Consider the following 20513-nt stretch of genomic DNA (forward strand, 5'->3'; position numbering starts at 1 on the left):
TCATATTTACTCTTTAATTTACAGATACAAACAACACTATCGGATACAATTATTTCAAAGGCATCTCAAGGGTTTTTAACAAGCAATATGACAAAAGTATCTCAAAGAGGCTCTGTTGTTCTCTACTAGTCAAGGTATATTTGGTAACTCAACTGTTTGAAGATCTTTAAAAATTCATTTTTATTTACTGCTTTCAAAGTAATAAACTATAAATGATTATTAAGCTAGAAAGTTAGCTTACTTGTAAACAATCCAGTCAATGCAGTATTGGCCTTCATTCACTGAGTATTTTACTATGTTCCAGACACTGTGCTGGACACTTAACCCTAGCTACCATCTTACAGTGGTTGAAAGCATGAAGGCTGCTCATGGACAGAGATGCATTTGTGTTTGCTTCACGAAAGTCAGCCTCTGTCAGTTACACTTTTCAATAAAATTGAGTATTCTATCAAATATCCTATGAAAGGTTTCAACTTTTAAATTTCCACGAGATCTGCAGTTTTATTCACTTTTTATTTCCTAATTTTTTTGCCATTTCTTTTTTATTTTAAATGATTATTTTTGTCATTATTACTATTTATACATGTTTTGAGTTTTTGGAACCTACAAATATCCATGTGCTTTGGAGAATATATACACTCATTTCTCCTGGGATATGCTCAGGTGTATAACTGTTGGGCCACAGAGTTATCTCTTATACTGTTGACAACATAGAAGTTCTTTAAATATTCTGAATACAAGACCCTTGTGGAAGACATATTGTATCACATGACCTTCTCCTTTTCCACCCTTTTTTTTCCATTTTCACCTTCTTAAAGGTACCTTTGAACAAACAGGTGTCCTTAACTTTGATAAGGTCCTATTATTCACCTTTTCTTTCGTGGCTAGTGCTATGTCTTTCCTTTCTGGATGGTTTTTGTCTTTGGTATTCCATGGTTTTACTAGAACATGAAAGTAAGTGGTTCTACATATATATATATGTATTTGTATATATGTATTTTTTTTTTCCTCCTTAAGATTCAGAGTACATCTTTAACCTGAAAACTCAATTTTTCATCAACCCTGGAAAACTCTCAATCAGCCACTAGCTCTTAAAATGCTGCCTCTTCTCTTTCTTATCTCTCCTTCTGGATTATTAAGTATCTATTGGTCTTTTTTATCCTATTCTCTACACTTTAAAACTCCTTTTATGTTTTCCTGTGCCACATTGGAGGTAACTTATTTTCCACTTCATTAATTCTTCCTTCATGCATGACTGACCTGCTGTTTAAGCCACTGATTAAATTCTTCGTTTTAAGGATCATATTTTGCATTTCTGCTGCTTCTGCTAAGTCACTTCAGTCGTGTCCGACTCTGTGTGACCCCACAGACAGCAGCCCACCAGGCTCCCCCGTCCCTGGGGTTCTCCAGGCAAGAACACTGGAGTGGGTTGCCATTTCCTTCTCCAATGCATGAAAGTGAAAAGTGAAAGGGAAGTCGCTCAGTCGTGTCCGACTCTTGGCGATCCCATGGACTGCAGCCCACCAGGCTCCTCCATCCATGGGATTTTCCAGGCAAGAGTACCGGAGTGGGGTGCCATCGCCTTCTCCGATTTTGCATTTCTAGACACTTCTTTTTTCAACCTGTCTACTCATTTTTCAAAATATCCTGTTCTTTCTTTGATGTGTTGAGCTTCTCTCTTAGGTCTTGAATATTTCAACTATATATTCCATTTATAATATCTTTGATATTATCATTCTATCATTTCAATATCTTACAGGTATAATCCAGGTCTGTATCTTATTGATTCTTCCTATGGTACCTAGGTCTTCTATCTTTTACTAGAATCTCATCTTGAGTCCTGGGTTTTGGCTGTATCTCTCCAGAGACTTTATATTTGCTCCTAAGAACAATTGAGTGGTATTAGTATCCTGATTCCAATCTTCATGTTGACTTCTCACTTTGGGCATTATAGTACAAAATTTAAATTAAAAATGTATTGTGTCTGAATAGGATCCTAACATTCAAATAAGATATCTCATATTAAACAGTCTGTGGATTAAAAACATGGGCAAAATTGGTTTAATAAAAGCAAAACATATACCTTTTCAGCAGAAGAAGCTGTGAGAACAAAAGTTGAGAAAACTGGAAGTGGGTATTTGCTTTGGGGATCCCAACATTCAATAGTAGCTCCCATCGGAAGGCAGAAGAGAGGGACACATTCTGAGAGTGGAAACGACTCATAGTCCTCTTCTGGATATCTAAAAATTAAACCTTTTGGAGAAAGAAGATAATGATTATTTATCCATTGACTCCTTATTTTTTCTCTTTATTTTTCACTCTTTGGCTGCACTGCACAACTTGTGGGATTCTCAGTTCCCGGATCAGGGAATGAACCCAGGCCCACCGCAGGGCAAATGCACAGTCCTAACCACTGGACTACCAGGCAACTTGACAACTTTTTTTTTTAACTTTTAAATAGTTATTTTAAAAGTTATTAGTATGTAGAACATAATAGGATATTTTAATAGCAAATTTTATATGTGAAATATTTATGTGTGAAATTTCAAGATCAACTTTTCTCATATCAGAAATGAGAATAACAAATTTAACATTTATTTTTACTCATGGACTTAGAGTTCACTATAACACTAAATGTATTAAATGTACTAGTTAAAACTCTATTTAACAGAACCATTAATTTATTTTTCCTGTATACTGCCAATGTCTTAGAGAATGCAGGAGACATTCAGGGAAATTTACCAACTATTTCAGTTAGCCTCCTATAAAAAAAAAAATAATAAACTCAGGGAAGAGACAGTATTGCTAAGGCAGCAGAAATTATCTTAGCCCCTAAACTTATTTTGAGAGAGCAGCAGTGTAAAATGAATGCAAGATGAAAAGTAAATGAGATAGAAACTCTTGTGACTAAGTACAAAGTATGAGAGATCAAGAAAGCAGGAGGAAGGGGGCACTCTGAGAAGCCTAACAAAGCCTCCTCAGAATAAAACAGCTACATGGTATCTCTAATATCTCTAATATGCAGACACTTCTAGGTTAAACATTTGAAAATCAGTAGCTGAATTTTTAAGTCCAAATTCAGTCTCCAAAACTCTTTATTCTAATATGTATGTCTTATATCAAACGCCTGAACAGTTTCACAAAACTTGTTTCTATAAGTTAATTCTGTAAGTTTAAGTGACACACGTCAAAAAAAATTTTAAGGAAATCACATATAATCAACACACTACAGCAATATTAACAGTATTACATTTTAAAGTGATATTGAAATTTAACTGTCAGTTGCTGCCTTTATTTTCATGTTATAAATTAAATGGTTTGATTCATTAATATGGATGTCTTTATGAGGACAATTAAGAGTTCTCATATATGGATCTGCCTGACTTCCCTGAAGTAAAACCTTATTCCAAAAATTGTGCATGACAAAAAGTAATGACACTGCTCCTTTTCACCAAGAAGTATTCCAGTATCTCTTCTATTTACAGCTGAAGCATACCTGTATTTTCACTTTTTATCCCACCATACCAGTGGGATGAAGAGGTCACACTTAAATCTTTACAGCCCTTGACACTTTACTGTGCAGTAAGAATGTGACGATAGATTTCTCAAACACTTCATGGCAGAAAAGGTTCTCAGGCCCTCCTCTCTTCCATATAGCTGATTCTTTGCAACAAGGGAAAAAGGAAGCAAGTCCACCTCTCATGGCAAGTAACATGTGGTTTCAAATCAGACACACAGAGATAAGAGAAGGAGATATATAAGAAGTAAAGATGCAGTTTGACACCTTTCTGATTGTCAAAATATAAAAAGGTCAGAGAGTAAGCATTTTCCACGCAACTATTAAATCTATTAGTGTAGACTAACAATTCGAATGTTTATTCCACAAACGCTTGTTTGGAATAAAATTTTCTGTTCAATTAACAGTGTATTTTTGTTGGTAAGGGGTAATATTAATATATCCTGTAGTATGAATTTAAGAAAACTTATGTCTTTACATGCTAAAGTTATAATTAACTCAATTTATGAATAGATCAATTCCACAAACTGTATAAGGGAGCAAACACTGTCTCTTCTAACCAAATGTTAGTGTGTAACAATTCCTATAGTAATAGAAACCTTTTTTTTTTTTTTCAAATTTACTTACCAGCTTTATATGCTATAGCATTAGAAGCAGGCACAGACTTCTTATAACACAGAAACACACTGGAACCCCACTGTAAAATATAAATTAGGTTTTAAAAAGATAAAAGAGTGAAAATCAATTTATTTTGTCGAATGTCTTCTAAAGATTTTGATTATTTCTTCAGGGAAGTCTATTTAAAACATGTTTATCAAACGGACTGTATAGTATACAATGTAACAAAGCATGAAACTGAAAACACTATAAGAAAAGGAGTAATAAAAAAACATTGCCACAAAAATTAAACTGATGTGAGGTTTGTTTCAAAAAGTTTAGAACTCTGTAATCATACAGAGGCTGCCTCTATTTGAAAGAAATAGCACAAAATGGAGTGGATGCTGAGCCCAAACTAGGGAAGACTGGGGCCACTAGATGCTATGAAGTCATTATCTTCAGTGTCAAACTGTTCTTGACTAACAGCCTTGGGTGCATCGGTCAGCTCTGACTATATCATTTAGGCTTTCAGTTTGATTTAAAATATTTTTCAAAATAAACATAACTCAACATAAACACAACTCAAAATAAACATAACTTTAGGGTCATAAAAAACTATAAATCTAATGCATATGTTATATTTTTCTTTTTCACTACAACCCTTTTAAAATAAGCATGAAAACTACAATATCTAAGATAATTAAATAAATATAAGCAGTATCTCAACCCAGTCTCCCTGAAGTTGTCCTTGAAGACAACACTGAAACCCAAATCTAGTAAAATCTGTATCTTAGTGAGATGTATTAGCACATATCAAAGGAAAAAAGAATCCCTTACTTAAAACATCTATTTTCTGGATGAACTTATTCTAAAACATTATATAGCTAAGGATTTTTTAAGTTATAATGAACCATGAAAATTAGAAGGCTAAAATTTCTTTTTTTTAAGTCATGAAAATATAAACAGAGTAAATATTAAGCCAAATGATAAAGAGGAATCCAAAAAATTTTTCTTAATTTTCATATGAAATTTCAGAAATGAAACTTTATTCTTACCATTCCACAATTTAAGTTTTTATCAACTTTGCAGAAAGTATGGGGAGGGGTCTCTCCCTTACTGGTTACAATAACACAGATGTCAGTCACAGCCAAAGAATTCTGGGGCCGAATTAAAGGAGCCCTTCGATAAGTGATAAAGATTCTTTGTGAAGTAGTTGAACTATTGTTGACATTGGCACAGCGACCATAGGGTGTGGCTTGGATCACTTCACATCCTGGAATAAGCCTTTCTTTCCCATCATATAAAACTCTGTATGGAAGGGAAGAAAAAAAATTGACATGTAAACTTATGTCAGGTTAACACTACTTTTTTCTCCTTGATAACAAAATAGATATATATCTTTTGGTCTCCCCTGTTGTTTCCCAAAACTTAATTACAAACCAAAACTAAAAGTATTACTTTGGGAATTATAAATCTCTTAACTACTATTTTTTTAACAGAACACAATTTAAGAAGTGTAAATAGATCAAACAATTGTTGTTTTTATTGCTTATTATAAGAAACATGAAACAAAAGAGAGGCACTACCCCAACCATCCTCAGGTCAATTCTTAGAAGTTTTATCTAATATTCAGATGTTTTCACAAAACTTACTTTTCATAATTCTCCTCAAAATTTTCCCTTTAAAAATTCCTCGACTGAACTGTTTAAAGACATTACAGATGAGCTAATAAATAAAAAGGGCTTTCCCTGATGGCTCAGCGGGACAGAGCCTGTAATGCAGGAAATGCAGGTTCAATCCCTGGGCTGGGATGAACCCCTGGAGTAAGAAATGGCAACCCACTCTAGTATACCCGGGAAATAGCAGGGACAGAGAAGCCTAGCAGGCTACAGTTCATGGGTTCACAAAGAATCGGACATGACTCAGCAATAATTAACAACAACAATAAATAAAACGCCATCTCATGGTCATGGATTAAGATGACTTAGTATTGGTTAGATATCAACTTTCTGGAAATAGATCTATAGGGTCAACACAATTATGATCTAAATCCTAGCTGCTGCTGCCTGCTTTTGTTAAATGAGTTCAGGGCTTCACAAACCCTCATCACATAACCTAACTAGCTCCTTAAAAATATACTTTCACTACAGCTTTTTGTTCTTTTATGTTTAGTAAACTTAACCTGATAAATACAAACGAAATCACATTTCAGGCTCTAATGCCTTCATTTCAATATTGTTTTGAAAGGAAATAATCTAATGACTCAGTACAATGCAGAGAAATTCAGTAAGAATGGAGAGAGGTACATATCTTACTACACTTGACTTTGAAGTAACAAATAATAACAGAACCATCAAGGATTTTAAAATTTCTATTCCTGTGCACCTTAAATAAATTGTATTCCCTTCACTACAGCAAAAGAAAGTCACCATACCCAATGTCAGTAAGGGGTGGTTTCTCTCTCCCTCTCTTGTAACAGAGAAACAGTTCTGGGCTTTTCAGACTTCCATAGTTCAAGTTTGCCTGGAGACCTGATGGAGTGGCTTCAACACAGGTGTAACCTTCAGGTACTGTTTCCCCAGCTGATTTGTTAATAACTGCAATGTCTGTAATTGGAGCTTTAGGTCCAGTTGACTTAGTATCTAAACGATTTATTTCTTGATCCAGAAGAGTAGATGTATCAGTGAGACCTGCCACAACAAAGTAGTCCACCACTCTTGGCCCTTTGTTTTCTATCATGGCTGCTACTAGGTTTCCTGGAAGAGAGCGAGAGAAAGAGAAAAAAAAAATACATCGATTAAATGAAATGTCTTACCCTAACTCACTAAATTAAAATACTCCTGAGTTAACAATAATTGACCAGCCGCTTCCCAGTGGGATTTACAGTCAAACTGTTGTCATTCTGTAGAAGCTTGTTATATAGCATTTAATCAGTTTTTACCTCCTACAAAGTAGAAGTTTACAGCCCAAATTCATTTGTAAGACAACTATGATTCTATCATATGCCTAAGGTCCTGTTAAGGATAATCAAACTATCGGAAGTGGGCCGTGATGCTTTCCTTTCAGCAAAATGCATACACACATGTATGAACTAATGCACGCACACACAAATGAACAAAATGCACACAAACACACACGAACAAAATGCACACTATTTTAAAAAACCATTCTAAGTTACAGAATTCTTAGAGCTAAACTTTACATTTACACAAATGAACTGAGTTCATCACGAATTATTCAAGGTCTAACAAAAAAAAATAAAGATACTAGTAATAAATATAATTGGGCTTCCCTGGTGGCTCAGTGGTAAAGAACCACCTGCAATGCAAGAGACACGGGTTCAATCCCTGCGTGGGGAGGATTCCCTGGAAAAGGAAATGGCAACCTACTCCAGAGTTCTTGCCTGGGAAATCTCATGGACAGAGGAGCCATGAAGTCATAAAGAGTTGGACAGGACTTAGCAACAACAACAAAAAGCAATAAAAATAATTAAGCCAGTCTCTTAACCCAATCAGGAATATGCCCCTATGGGTAAAAAACTTTGAGTAAACACTGGGTAAACTAAGAGTGTTTAAGGGTCAAAAGTGAGTATGTTTAAGTTCAGTTCAGTTGCTCAGTCGTGTCTGACTCTTTGAGACCCTATGAACCACAGCATGCCAGGCCTCCCTGTCTATCACCAACTCCCGGAGTTCACTCAAACTCATGTCCATGTCGGTGATGCCATCCAGCCATCTCATCCTCTGTCGTCCCCTTCTTCTCCTGCCCCTCATCTCTCCCAGCATCAGTCTTTTCCAATGAGTCAACTCTTCGCATGAGGTGGCCAAAGTACTGGAGTTTCAGCTTCAGCATCAGTCCTTTCAATGAACACCCAGGACTGACCTCCTTTAGTATGGACTGGTTGGATCTCCTTGCAGTCCAAGGGACTCTCAAGAGTCTTCTCCAACACCATAGCTGAAAAGCATCAATTCTTCGGCGCTCAGCCTTCTTCACAGTCCAACTCTCACATTCATACATGACCACTGGAAAAACCATAGCCTTGACTAGGCGGACCTTTGTTGGCAAAGTAATGTCTCTGCTTTTGAATATACTATCTAGGTTGGTCACAACTTTTCTTCCAAGGAGTAAGCATCTTTTAATTTCATGGCTTCAGTCACCATCTGCAGTTATTTTGGAGCCCAGAAAAGTAAAGTCTGACACTGTTTCCACTGTTTCCCCATCTATTTCCCATGAAGTGATGGGACCAGATGGCACGATCTTCGTTTTCTGAATGCTGAGCTTTAAGCCAACTTTTTTGCTCTCCTCTTTCACTTTCATCAAGAGGCATTTTAGTTCCTCTTCACTTTCTGCCATAAGGGTGGTGTCAAACTACATATCTGAGGTTATTAGGGGTCATTAACTATTTAATATATAAATACCAGATACAGCATTAAAAAAATAACCAAAGAAGACAAAATTATATAAAATACATATTAAAAGACACAGGTAATACATGGTAGAAATCTAGAGAATATGAATGCTGAGTCAAGATTTCTATTATTTTTAAACTCAGCAACACTAAAAATAAAGTATCTGAGATCTTAAATATTTCTATGGATTTTATGTGCTTCTTCAAAACACTTTATTAAGGTATAATTTACATACAATAAAATGTACATATTTAAAGTGTACAATTTGCTAAGTTTTCACAAATGCATACACCCATGAAACAATATCACAATCAAGATAGAGAATACATTCATCAACGTCCAAAATACTCTTGTACCCCTTCATCATCCCTCCCTTCCCAGGCAATGAGTGACCTGCTTTGTGTTATTATAGATTAGTTTCTAGAATTGATATACATCAAACTACACAGTGTATTCTTTTTTGGTCTGGCTTCTTTCACGCATTTATGCAATTATTCTGAGATTCGTCCACGTTAGTGTTTAAATCAACAGTTCATTCCTTTTTACTGCTGAGCAGTATTCCTCTGGCAGGCTGCAGGCTGCAGTCTGTGGGGTGGAAAAGAGTCGGATACGACTTAGCAACTAAAACAATTAACAATTCCATGTCTGAATATACCACAAGACGCTTATCCATTCACCTACATTAATAAACATATGGGTTATTTTCAGCTTGGAGCTTTATTTATATAAAGAAAGCTACCATGAAAATCCATGTACAAGCCTAACAGACATATGCTTTCATTTACCTTAGTCAAATTTTAAGATGGAATGAATGGATCACCTGGTAGGTATATGCAATTCTTAAAAAGTGCCAAATAGTTTTCTAGAATGACTATATCATTTTACATTCCTATCATCAGTATTTGAGAGTTCCAGTAGTTCCACATCGTTTCCAACACTCTAGAAGGTCAGTCTTTTTAATTTAGACTACATTCTATTATGCCTGTAGTGATACTTAGCTATAGATGTAATTTGCATCTTTCTAATAACTGGTGATGCTGACCACCTTTTCATGTGCTTATTCTCCATCTATATATTACCCTTTTCATGTATTATTGGATTCTACTTGCTAAAATTTCGTTTGAAATTTTACATTTGTTAACGAGGGATACCAGTCTATAGTTCTCCCCCCCCCCCACCTTATACTGTCTTTAACTGATTTTGATATCAAGGTAATGTGACAGTACTGATGTTGAAGCTGAAACTCCAATAATTTGGCCACCTGATGCAAAGAGCTGACTCATTTGAAAAGACCCTGCTGCTGGGAAATATTGAGGGCAAGAGGAGAAGGGGACAACAGAGAATGAGATGGTTGGATGGCATCACCGACTCGATGGACATGAATTTGGGTAAACTCCAAGAGTTGGTGATGGACAGGGAGGCCTGGTGAGCTGAAGTCCATGGGGTCACAAAGAATTGGACACGACTGAGTGACTGAACTGAACTGAATGTGATAGTCTCACAGAATGACTTGAGAAAACTTTCTCTTTCAGTTTTCAAGAATTTGTATAGAATTGTTAATTTTTTCCATCATCCAGGTCTAGAGTTTACTTTAAGAGTATACTGTAAACTATAAATTCATTTCTTTTAACATGTAGGGCAATTCAGGTTACCTATTTCTTCTTGAGTAAACTTTCACAGTTTGTATCAAATCTTCATCCATTCAGGCTGCTATACCAGAATATCATAGGTTGGGTGACTTATAAACAACAAAAATTTATTTCTTGAAGGTGGGAAATTTAAGATCACTGGTAGATTCAGTGTCTAGTAATGGCTGGCTTCCTAGGTCACTGAAGGCTGTCTTTTCACTGTAACCTCTCAGGGTGGAAAGGAGCAAAGGGTCTTCTTGGAGTCACTTTGAGAAAGACACTAAAACCACTGATGAGGGTTGCATCCACATGACCAAAACACCTCCCAAAGCCCTACTTCCATATACCATCACACTGGGTGTTACATTTTAACATAAGAACTGGGGTGACTTCCCAGTGGTCCAGTGGTTAAGAATTTTCCTTCCAATGCAGGGGATGCAGGTTCAATTCCTGGTCTGGGGACTAAGATCCCACAAGCCGCGGGACAGCAGAGCAACAAAACCGTCAGGCCGCAAGCAAGACCCAATGCAGCCAAAACTTAAAATAAATAAATGAATAAATGAAGAACTGGGAGAGGGCATATGGCCAGGAATTTGTCCATTTCATCTAAGTTGTGTAATTTACTTGCATAAAGTTTTTCATAATATCCCCTTATTCTCTTAGTATCTGTAGAATATGTAGTGATGCCACATTTCTCATTTATGATATCAGTCACATCTGTGCCTTCTTTTTATCCTGGTTAGTCTGGCTAGAAAATTGTCTATTTTATTGTTCTTCTCTAAGAACCAGCTTTCAGTGTCACTGGTTTTTCTCTACTTTATAACTTTCTTTCCTCTGTTTATGTAGACTTTAATTTGCTCTATGTCTAGTTTCTTAAGGTCAGAGCTGAGGTCACTGAGATCTTTCTTTTCTAATGTATGAATTCAGAGCGAAAATGTTCCTCTCCAATATCATCTTTGTGGCATCTCACGAACTCAGTTATGTCGTCTTCTTATACAGTTGAACGTATTTTAAAATTTCTCTTTCTTATTTTCTTTGACCAATGGGCTACATACAGTATGCTTTTCAGTTTCCAAATTTTGTACCTGGAAATTTTCCAAGAATCTTTCGGTTACTGATTTCTAACTTAAATATACTATGCTTGGAGGATATACTACATATGACTTGCCGTCTTTTATTTCTATTGAGATTAGTTTTAAAGCTAAGAATATAGTCTCTTTGATAAATACAATGTACATTTTAGTGGAATGTATGTTCTATTTTTGCTGGAGAAAGGCCAAGAAGGTTATTAGTGTTATTCAAATCTATATATCTTTGCTAATTTTCTGCCTACTTGTTTAATTATTAACACAGTGTTATTGAAATCTGACTATAATTATACATCTATTGATGTCTCTCCTTTTAGTTCTACCAGTTTTTGTTTCATGTAATTTAAAGCTCTGCAGACATAACTATCTAGAATGACTATGTCCTTTTGATGAACAGACCCCTTTATCATTATGAAATGATATGCTTTATCTCTGGTAAAAATTAGTCTGTATTAACAAAAACTTTTGAAAAGTATTAAAATATTTATTGAAACTTATACAGTTAAATAATTAGACTTCATTTTCCAACTATAGGCAAGATACCCTTTCAGAATTAATTTCATTTCACTTTACTATTTAGAATGGCATACATTTTAATAAATAAATATTCTTAATATCAACAGAATATTCAGTTCAGTTCAGTTCAGTTCAGTCGCTCAGTTGTGTCGAACTCTTTGTGACCCCATGAATACCACAGCACGCCTGGCCTCCCTGTCCATCACCAACTCCTGGAGTTCACTCAAACTCACGTCCATCAAGTCAGTGATGCCATCCAGCCATCTCATCCTCTGTCGTCCCCTTCTCCTCCTGCCCCCAATCCCTCCTAGCATCAAAGTCTTTTCCAATGAGTCAACTCTTCTCATGAGGTGGCCAAAGTATTGGAGTTTCGGCTTTAGCATCAGTCCTTCCAATGAACACCCAGGACTTATCTCCTTTAGGATGGACTGGTTAGATTTACAAGGCTAAATGTGTTTACAAAATTCCTGTCACTGAAATAAAAAGATTTTTTAAAGGTTCAAAAATATCTGTTCCCTGGTATTCCAAACTATAGAGAATGAAAAACAAACATTGTTTAAACCACAATGAAACTAAAGTATTACCAAAGTTATCTGCTATAATTAAGGCCTTAGTGATTCCATATAAAAAGTATTATCAACATCAGTTATGTTGGCTGAATCATGGAATTACAAAATCAAAAAAGTAACTCATTTCAGATAAAGTCTGCTTCTTTTTAAGAAAACAAAGCAATATAATTCCCCATAGTTGCACCTGCAACTGACAGTTTTGTAAGGAAAAAGGGATATAAAGAAAGGCTGAAAACAGAAATGCTTTAAAGGAGTCACAGAAGATATAAGCTATCAGAACTAAAGAGAGAACACAGGCAGCCACTGCTGGTCAAAGTCATCCAACTACTGCCAAACGGACTTGGTAAAATCCTTCTTGTCTTTTTTCAAGAGAAAACAGAAATAATTCAGATTCTGCCCCCCATCACCACACACCTCCATAAACCATGTGTCATCTACCTCCCATGCCAAGTGTGACTGCCTGGGCTGTAGAGAGCCCAGATAGTTCCTTTCCAACTTTACCCTGACTGCACAGAGTTGAGCACTGGAATAATACAAATTTTTATTTAAATCACCAAGCTTTAACATCAGCCACTAATTAAAAATCCTTAAACACTATACAAATAAAATGCATAAGCAGGCTATATTCACTCTAAGATTAAATATCTATAAAAGAACAATTTCTAAATTTCATTTAAAAATACTGACCTGGTTAGATACCCAACTTCATCCTGAAATTTATGTGAGCCAATGAACCTAACTGTATATCAAACTGATAATGTAATCACATAGAAGAGAATGAAAAAGGAAAACTAATCCAAGTAAATTTTGGACAACATGAAGAACTGAAAATAAATCTTAACCTTTACTTAGAAGGCTTGTTTTTTTTTATACTGGTATGTTTGTAGCAATTCTCAAGTTATTCGATATGTCCTCTACGATTGCATAATTGTTGGAAGCCAGAGTTTTTGCTATGAGAAAAGGGAGCTATAACTAAGGGATGGGATAAGACAAGTAAGAATCTCTATTGAGAATGGTATTAAGAGGTATCAGTACAAACTCACAATTTTAAAATATATATACAGTGAAGGCATGTGCCCCTTGAACTGGATCACAGAAATCTTTTATTAATGCAAAAATTAGTCAAATTAAAATAAAATTTGGATTTCAGTTAACAACAATGTAACAGTATTGATGTCTTAGTTTTGAAAAATGTACAGTGGTAATATATGTCAGCCATAGAAAAATACAGGAATTCTCTGTGCTATTTTTTCAACCTTTCTGTAAACCTAAAATAATTCAAAAATAAAAATGTTTCAATACATGTTTGTGAACATGTATTGAATGGTCACAGTCCAAATGTCCATCAACTGATAAAGAGATAAATAAAATGCAGTATATTCATACAATGAACTACTGTTCAGCAATAAAAAGAAATTAAGCACTAATACACGCCACGACATGGATGAACCCTGAAAACATGCCAAGCGGAAGACGTCAGTCACAGAAGACCGACAGCCAGACTCCACTGATACGATGCAGCACAGGCAGGTCCACAGAAGTGGTGGCTGGCTGCCAGGCCCAAGGGTGAGGGGGATAGGGAATGACTGACAGCGGGTAGGGGGCTTCTTTGAGGGAATAAAAATGTTCTAAAATTGTTTGTGGTGACAGCTGAGCAATCTGTGACTACACTAAAAATCAGTAAATTATATATTTTAAACAGATGAACTGTGTGGTGTATAAATTACAGCTCAATAAAACTTAAAATACGTATGTGTGAGTCAGTGTATCTCCTCCTCCTCTCTGCTATTTAAAAAAAAAAAAAAAAAATGCAGAAGCTGTGTCATTCCACCAGCAACAAACAAGCCCAGCACCTGAATCTTTGTTTCTTTGAGACATTTCCAGTCAAGAGATACTAGAGCTTCTTGGAGAAATGGCCAATTCCAAGGCAGGAATTGTTATTTAAAAAAAAAAAAAAAAACACAATTTAAAAAAATTATATTAAAAGAAAAAACCTAACACAGGATACACCTAGAACATTTTATACAATGGAGGGAAAAAAGCCCTGGTCAAAGACTAATGGGGGGTTCTATCAAAAGGGGACTGAAACTGCTTGAAGAGTCTTCCATTGGCCAATCTGGGAACAAATTTAGCATCAAAATGAGTGACAGTAATGGACTAATAAAACACTGACGTTTTTTTAGGCCCCGAGTCCACACTGCTGATATTATAAAATAAATGAATAAAAGTGAAAGAAGCAAAGGAAGACTCTTCAAAACAGAATACAACGTAATAAACACATAAGAAATGATTAAAAGCCATTTTACAAGCATCACAGTATTCAGATTCAAGTAAGAATCACCAAATGGATGCTAAAACGACTGGATAAAAAAGTGGTCAAGATGGCAGAATAGAAAGACCTTGAGCTTACCTCCTCTCAAGTGAAGTTAAAGTGAAAGCTGTAGCGTCATGTCTGACTCTTTAGGACCCCATGGATGTACAGTCCGTGGAATTCTCCAGGCCAGAATACTGGAGTGGGTAGCTGCTCCCTTCTCCAGGGGATCTTGCCAACCCAGGGATCGAACCCTGGTTTCCCACATAGCAGGGGTATTCTCTACCAGCTGAACCACCAAGGGAGCCCACCTCCTCCCAAGGGCACACCAAAATTACAACTATTTACAGAGTAACATTGGTAAGACCTGAAAACTAGCAGAAAAGATGTTCTACAACTGAAAGTACAAAGTAACAACGAAACAAATAAGAGGGGTAGAGACAGGATATGGTAGAGAACCACACCTCCAGGTGGGAACCACAAACAGGATAATTACAACTGCAGAAGTAACTCCCCAGGGTGCCCCACATCAGGCTCCCTAGCCCAGAGACTGCAACCAGGAAGATGAGCTCCTACAGTGTTTGGTTGTGAGGGCCAGTGGGGCTTACTTTCAGGAAAGTCAAAGGACTCTAGGAAATAAAGACTCAACTCTTAAAAGGGTACACTCAAAATCTCACACTGAGAACCAGAGCATAAGCAGTAATTTGAAAGAAACCTGGGTTAGATGCACCTGCTAATCTTGGAGAATCTCTGGAAGAGCAGGAGGCAACTGGAGCTTACCCTGTGGACACAGATACTGGCAGCAACCATTTGGGGAGCTCATACACCATGAACACACTGGGGCTGGCAAATGTCATTTTGGAATCCTCTAACTTATTAGCACTGGGACCTGTCCCAGCTCACCAGTCTGTCAGTGCCAGTACTGGGACACCTCAAGCCATGCGGCTACCCAGGCCCTACCAACCTGTGGCCCAGCCGGCTTAAGACACCCACCCCATCTGCCTCAGGACCCAGCTACTTTCACCAAGGGCTCAAGACCCAGTATTTTTACAAGAAATGTTAAAGAGACTTCTCTAATGTGGAAAATAAAAGGTTACAACTAGAAAAATAAATGTTACAAAAGGAAAAATCTCATTGATAAAGGCAAATGTAAAGGTAATAAATCAACTACTTACAAAGCTAGTAGGAAGGTTAACAGACCAATGTAGTAAAATCGTCTACATCTGCAGTAAGTTGTTAAGGGCTACAGAAAACAAAAAAAATATATGATGTCAAAAAGAAGAAATTAAAATATAGCAATCAAAAATCTGTGATAATGTAGGAAAAGCAGTTCTAAGAAGGAAGCTTACAGAGACACAAACCTACCTCAGAAAACAAGAAAAATCTCAAGTAAATAACCTAAACTTATAGCTAAAGGAATCAAGGAAAAAAAAAGAAAAATAAATAAAGGAATGAGAAAAAGAAGAGCAATCAAACCCAAAGTTAGTAGAAGAAAAGAAATTATAAAGATCAGAGAAGAAATGAAATAGAGGCTATTAAAAAAATAGAAAAGATCAGTGAAACTAAGAACTGATTCTTTGAAAAGATAACCAGAACTGATGATAAACATTTAGTCAGACACATCATGAAAAAAAAAGGGCCCAAATAAATAACATTGAAATGAAAGGAAGACATTACAACCCATACCACAGAAATACAAATTATCATGAGAGATTACTATGAACAATCATATGACAATAAAATGGACAACCTAGAAGAAATGGACAAATTCACCTTCTCAAACTATTCCAAAGAACTGCAGAAGAATAAGCACTTCCAAACTCGTTCTACGAGGCCAGAATCACCCCACACCAAAACCAGGAAGTATCACACACACACACAAATACAGGGCAGCCAATATCACTGATAAACACAGACGTAAAAATCCTCAACAAAATATTAGCAAACCAAATTCAACAATACATTAAATGGATCATACCTCATAATCAAGTGGGATTTATTCCTGGGATGCAAGGATGGTTCAAGATACACAAACCAATCAACGTAATACACCACATTAAGAAATCATACTCAATACCGAAAAGCTGAGAGCGTTTCCTCTAAGATCAGGAAGAAGACAAGGATATCCACCTCTTACCATTTTTATTAAACATAGTATTGAAAGTTCCAGTCAGCAAATCAGAGAAACAGACGGGAAATCCAATTTCGAAAGGAAGAATTAAAACTCACTGTTTGCAGAAGACATGCTACTACACACAGAAAATCCTAAAGAGGGATTCCCTGGTGGTCCAGTGGTTAGAACTCCACCCTTTCATGGCTGAGGACATGTTTCCCTGGTTAGGGAACTAAGATCCCACAAGCCACACAGTGTGGCTAAAAGAGAAAAAAAAAACAAAGGGACGGGGCAGGAGTTGGGGCGGGGGCACTTCCCTGGTTGCTCAGTGGTAAAGAATTCACCCGCCAGTGCAGGAGTCCTGGGTTCAATCCCTGGTCCAGAGAGATCCCACATGCCTTGGGACAACTAAACGCATTTGCCACAACAATTAAGCCTGTGGTCGAGAATCCAGAAATGACAACTACTGAGCCCACATGCAGCAACTACCGAGGCCCAAGCACCCTAGAATCCTTGCTCTGCAGCAAGAGAAGCCACTGCAATGAGAAGCCCACACACTGCAATGAAGAGTAGCCCCCACTCTCCACAACTAGAGAAAAGCCCGCAAAGCAACAAAGACCCAGCACAGCCAAACAAAAAAGCAACGAGGACTCAAGGAATTTGGCAAGACTGCAGAATACAGAATGAATATACAGAAACTGTTGCATTTCTAAACATTAATAACTAATGATCAGAAAGAGAAATTAAGAACATATTTACAGTTGCATCAAAAACAAATATCTAGGAACAAATCCAACTAAGGAAATGTAAGATCTGTATCTGGAAAACTGATGAGAGAAACTGAAGACAAAACAAACAGATGGAAAGAAATACCATGCTCATGGACTAGACGAACTAATGTTGTACTATCCAAGGAAATCTAGGGATTCATGCTAGTCTCTGTCAAAATACCAATGGCAAACTTCACAGAACTAGAACAAATAATTCTAAAATTTGTACGGAAACACAAAGAAATCCAAATAGCCAAAACAATCTTGAGAAAGGAGGACAAAGCTGAAGGTACCACATGAGCTGATTTCAAACTACACTACAAAGCTACAGTGATGGAAACAGCATGGCACTGGCACAAGCACAGATATACAGCCCGATGAACAGAGGAAGTGGGCCAAAACTGATCCATCTTTATGGGCAATTAATCTATGACAAAGGAGTCAAGAATACACACTGGAGAAAACACAGCCTCTTCAATAAACGGCACTGGGAAACTACAAAGTTACATGCAAAAGAAACAAGCTGAACTACTTTCTCACAGCATTCACAAAAATAAGTTCAAAATGCATTAAAGACTTAAATATAAAACCTGAAACCCTAAAACTTCTAGAATAAAATATAGGCAGTACACTATTTAACAACAGTCCTGGTAATACTGTTTTAGCTATATCTCCTCAGGCAAGGGAACAAAATAAACAATTGGGACTGCATCAAACTAAAAAGCTTTTGCACAGGAAACAATCAAGAAGATAAAAAGACCAGCTATTTAATGGGAAACTGGTATGGAAAACAATATGGAGATTCCTCAAAAAATTAAAAATAAGACTATCATAACAATCCAGCAATTCTACTCCCAGGTATTTATTGGAAGAAAACAAAAGCACTGATGCAGAAAGATAGATACGAGTTTCCCTGGTGGTCCAGTGGTTAAGAGTTCTCCTGCCAATGCAGCAGACATGGGTTCAATCCTTGGTCTAGGAAAACTCCACATGCCACAGGGCAACTGAGCCTGTGCGCTGCAACCAAGCCTCAAAACAGCCAAATGTATACATTTTAAAAAAGAACAGCAATAGGTTTCACAAAGCAGCAAAACATATATGCTTAATGCATTTCAGTCTCATTCACAGTCTAGTTAATGATAGCTTACAAAAAATTCTATTAAGTTCATTTGACTACTACATACACAGTGGAAATAGTAACAAATTAAGAGAGGTAAACACACTATCAGATCAAAAAATTAAAGTTGTCAAGGAGTGAGGGAAATAGTTTATGAAACAGAAAATGACCTAAAGGCTTAGTAAATTAAATCCCAAACTGTAAGAGCTCCACACACCTGAAATATATCTACAGGGTATCACAGTTTTACAAATGCTCTACAGCGTTTATAATCCTGTCATCTACTTATAATGGAAAGGTTAACTTACATTCTTTTCTCACTTTTATCTATTTACTAAATACTAAAATCATATATACTAAAATTCCATATAATCCTTAAAAAAAAACCTAACTTCTATTTTGTTTCATTAGCCAACTTCCAACCTAGTACCACCCACAGTTAATTGTAAACAGTTCTGCATGTTCTTTGATCTGGTAGATAAACTCCCTCTTCACCTTTTTTAAAAACTTTTCCATTTTAAAACTTGACTGGCGTCTTTGGTGAGGATCACATAGTGGCGTCAGGGGTATCTTTAGGAGCCAGCACTATGGCAGAAAACATCAAAATCGAAAACTACCAGCCTGCTCTTTTTAACAGCCGCTTCTCCAACCAGAACCAGACCAGGAACTGCTGGCAGAACTGGACTTCCACAGCTATGAGAAGGCAATGCCTGCTAAAGCGGGTGATGCCCCCTTGTGTGAATGATATCCGTGTGTGTACAAGTCCCTCCACCCTATATCCTGGCTGTCAGCCTGGGACGATAGCCAGGCAGAAGGAACGTTTCCTGGGAAGATCTGAACTGGCTCCTCCTCACCTCTTCTGTCCTCCCCCTTTCTCAGGGCAATGAAGGGGCACCTGGGGTGATCCTCACCCTGGGATCCTGAATCATGGCTTAACTAAGAATAAATACTCGTTGGAAAAGTGAAAAAAAAAAAAAAAAATTCCAGGTTTATTCATCCAAGCTTCTCAAGTTTTGGGAGGAAGAAAGTAGAGATCTTTGTAAGAAACAGGTCTAAAACTCAGATTTAAGGAAAATAAGCATCCTTACATTAAGTTCTTCAGTCAAGTGAGTATGGTATAGCTTTCCTTTTTATTCAGCTCTTTTTTTGTTCCTGTTAAGCCTGTAAGTAAAGTCTCATGATTTTCTCCATCCATGTCCTCCAGATTGTTTGTTAAGATTATTCATAATTATTTTACAATTTTGTGGCTAACGGGAAGGAGCTTTTATGATTGCCAAACAATCGCTGCTGGTATATTAACAACCTATGACTGAGTCTCAGTCCTTGTTCTAAATGAGGGGAATTAAAGCACTGAAAATACAAAAGGCCACATATTTATGGCACTTACATTACAGCTGGGAAATATTCAGTAAACAGCACAGACTCATAAATAATTTCAGAAAGCAAACATGCTATGAATAAAAAATAAAGCAAAATACAGTAAGAAAATTATATTGAAGTGTTTATACGAAGCACTTATATTGAAGTGCTTTTTATAGTACAATCAAGGAAGATCTCTTTGAAGAAGTAAGGAAGTAAAATCTGAGCAAAGGTTGAAGTAATAGGAAAGAGTAAATCATATGATGATAGAAAACACGGCAAGGAAAAAGAAATAAAAAATAAAAGCCTGAGAGCAGGTCAATACCTTGATCTTTGAGAAAAGCAAGAAGGAGATGGCTCTAGAACTTAGGGAGTACTGAAAGAGGAGGTCAGTGAAAGGGGAAATCATACAGCACCCTAGGTAAAGCCTTTAGATTTTACTCTAAGTGTGCTGGGAAGTGACTAGCAGTGTCCAGATGAGGGTGATGTGCTATTATTTATGTCTTTTTAAAAAATCACAGC

At 36.6% G+C, this 20513-nt stretch overlaps 1 protein-coding gene and 1 pseudogene across 2 annotated transcripts in view; one reads left to right on the top strand and one right to left on the bottom strand.

Moving 5' to 3' along the window:
• DENND4C (DENN domain containing 4C) overlaps positions 1–20513 on the bottom strand; it is a 112631-nt gene that overhangs the window by 73876 nt on the left and 18242 nt on the right. For both annotated transcript variants that reach the window (XM_018051919.1, XM_018051918.1), the window contains exons 2-5: positions 6549–6870; positions 5170–5422; positions 4145–4214; positions 2084–2253 (exon numbers count right to left, since the gene is read on the bottom strand). In XM_018051919.1, coding sequence (XP_017907408.1) covers positions 2084–2253; positions 4145–4214; positions 5170–5422; positions 6549–6853 — 798 coding nt within the window. In that variant the 5' untranslated portion in view covers positions 6854–6870. The remainder of the gene's footprint in view (positions 1–2083; positions 2254–4144; positions 4215–5169; positions 5423–6548; positions 6871–20513) is intronic.
• LOC102184341 lies at positions 19124–19583 on the top strand (annotated as a pseudogene).

The sequence above is a fragment of the Capra hircus genome, chromosome 8 (assembly GCF_001704415.2).
Source record: "Capra hircus breed San Clemente chromosome 8, ASM170441v1, whole genome shotgun sequence".
Taxonomy (NCBI): Eukaryota; Metazoa; Chordata; class Mammalia; order Artiodactyla; family Bovidae; genus Capra; species Capra hircus.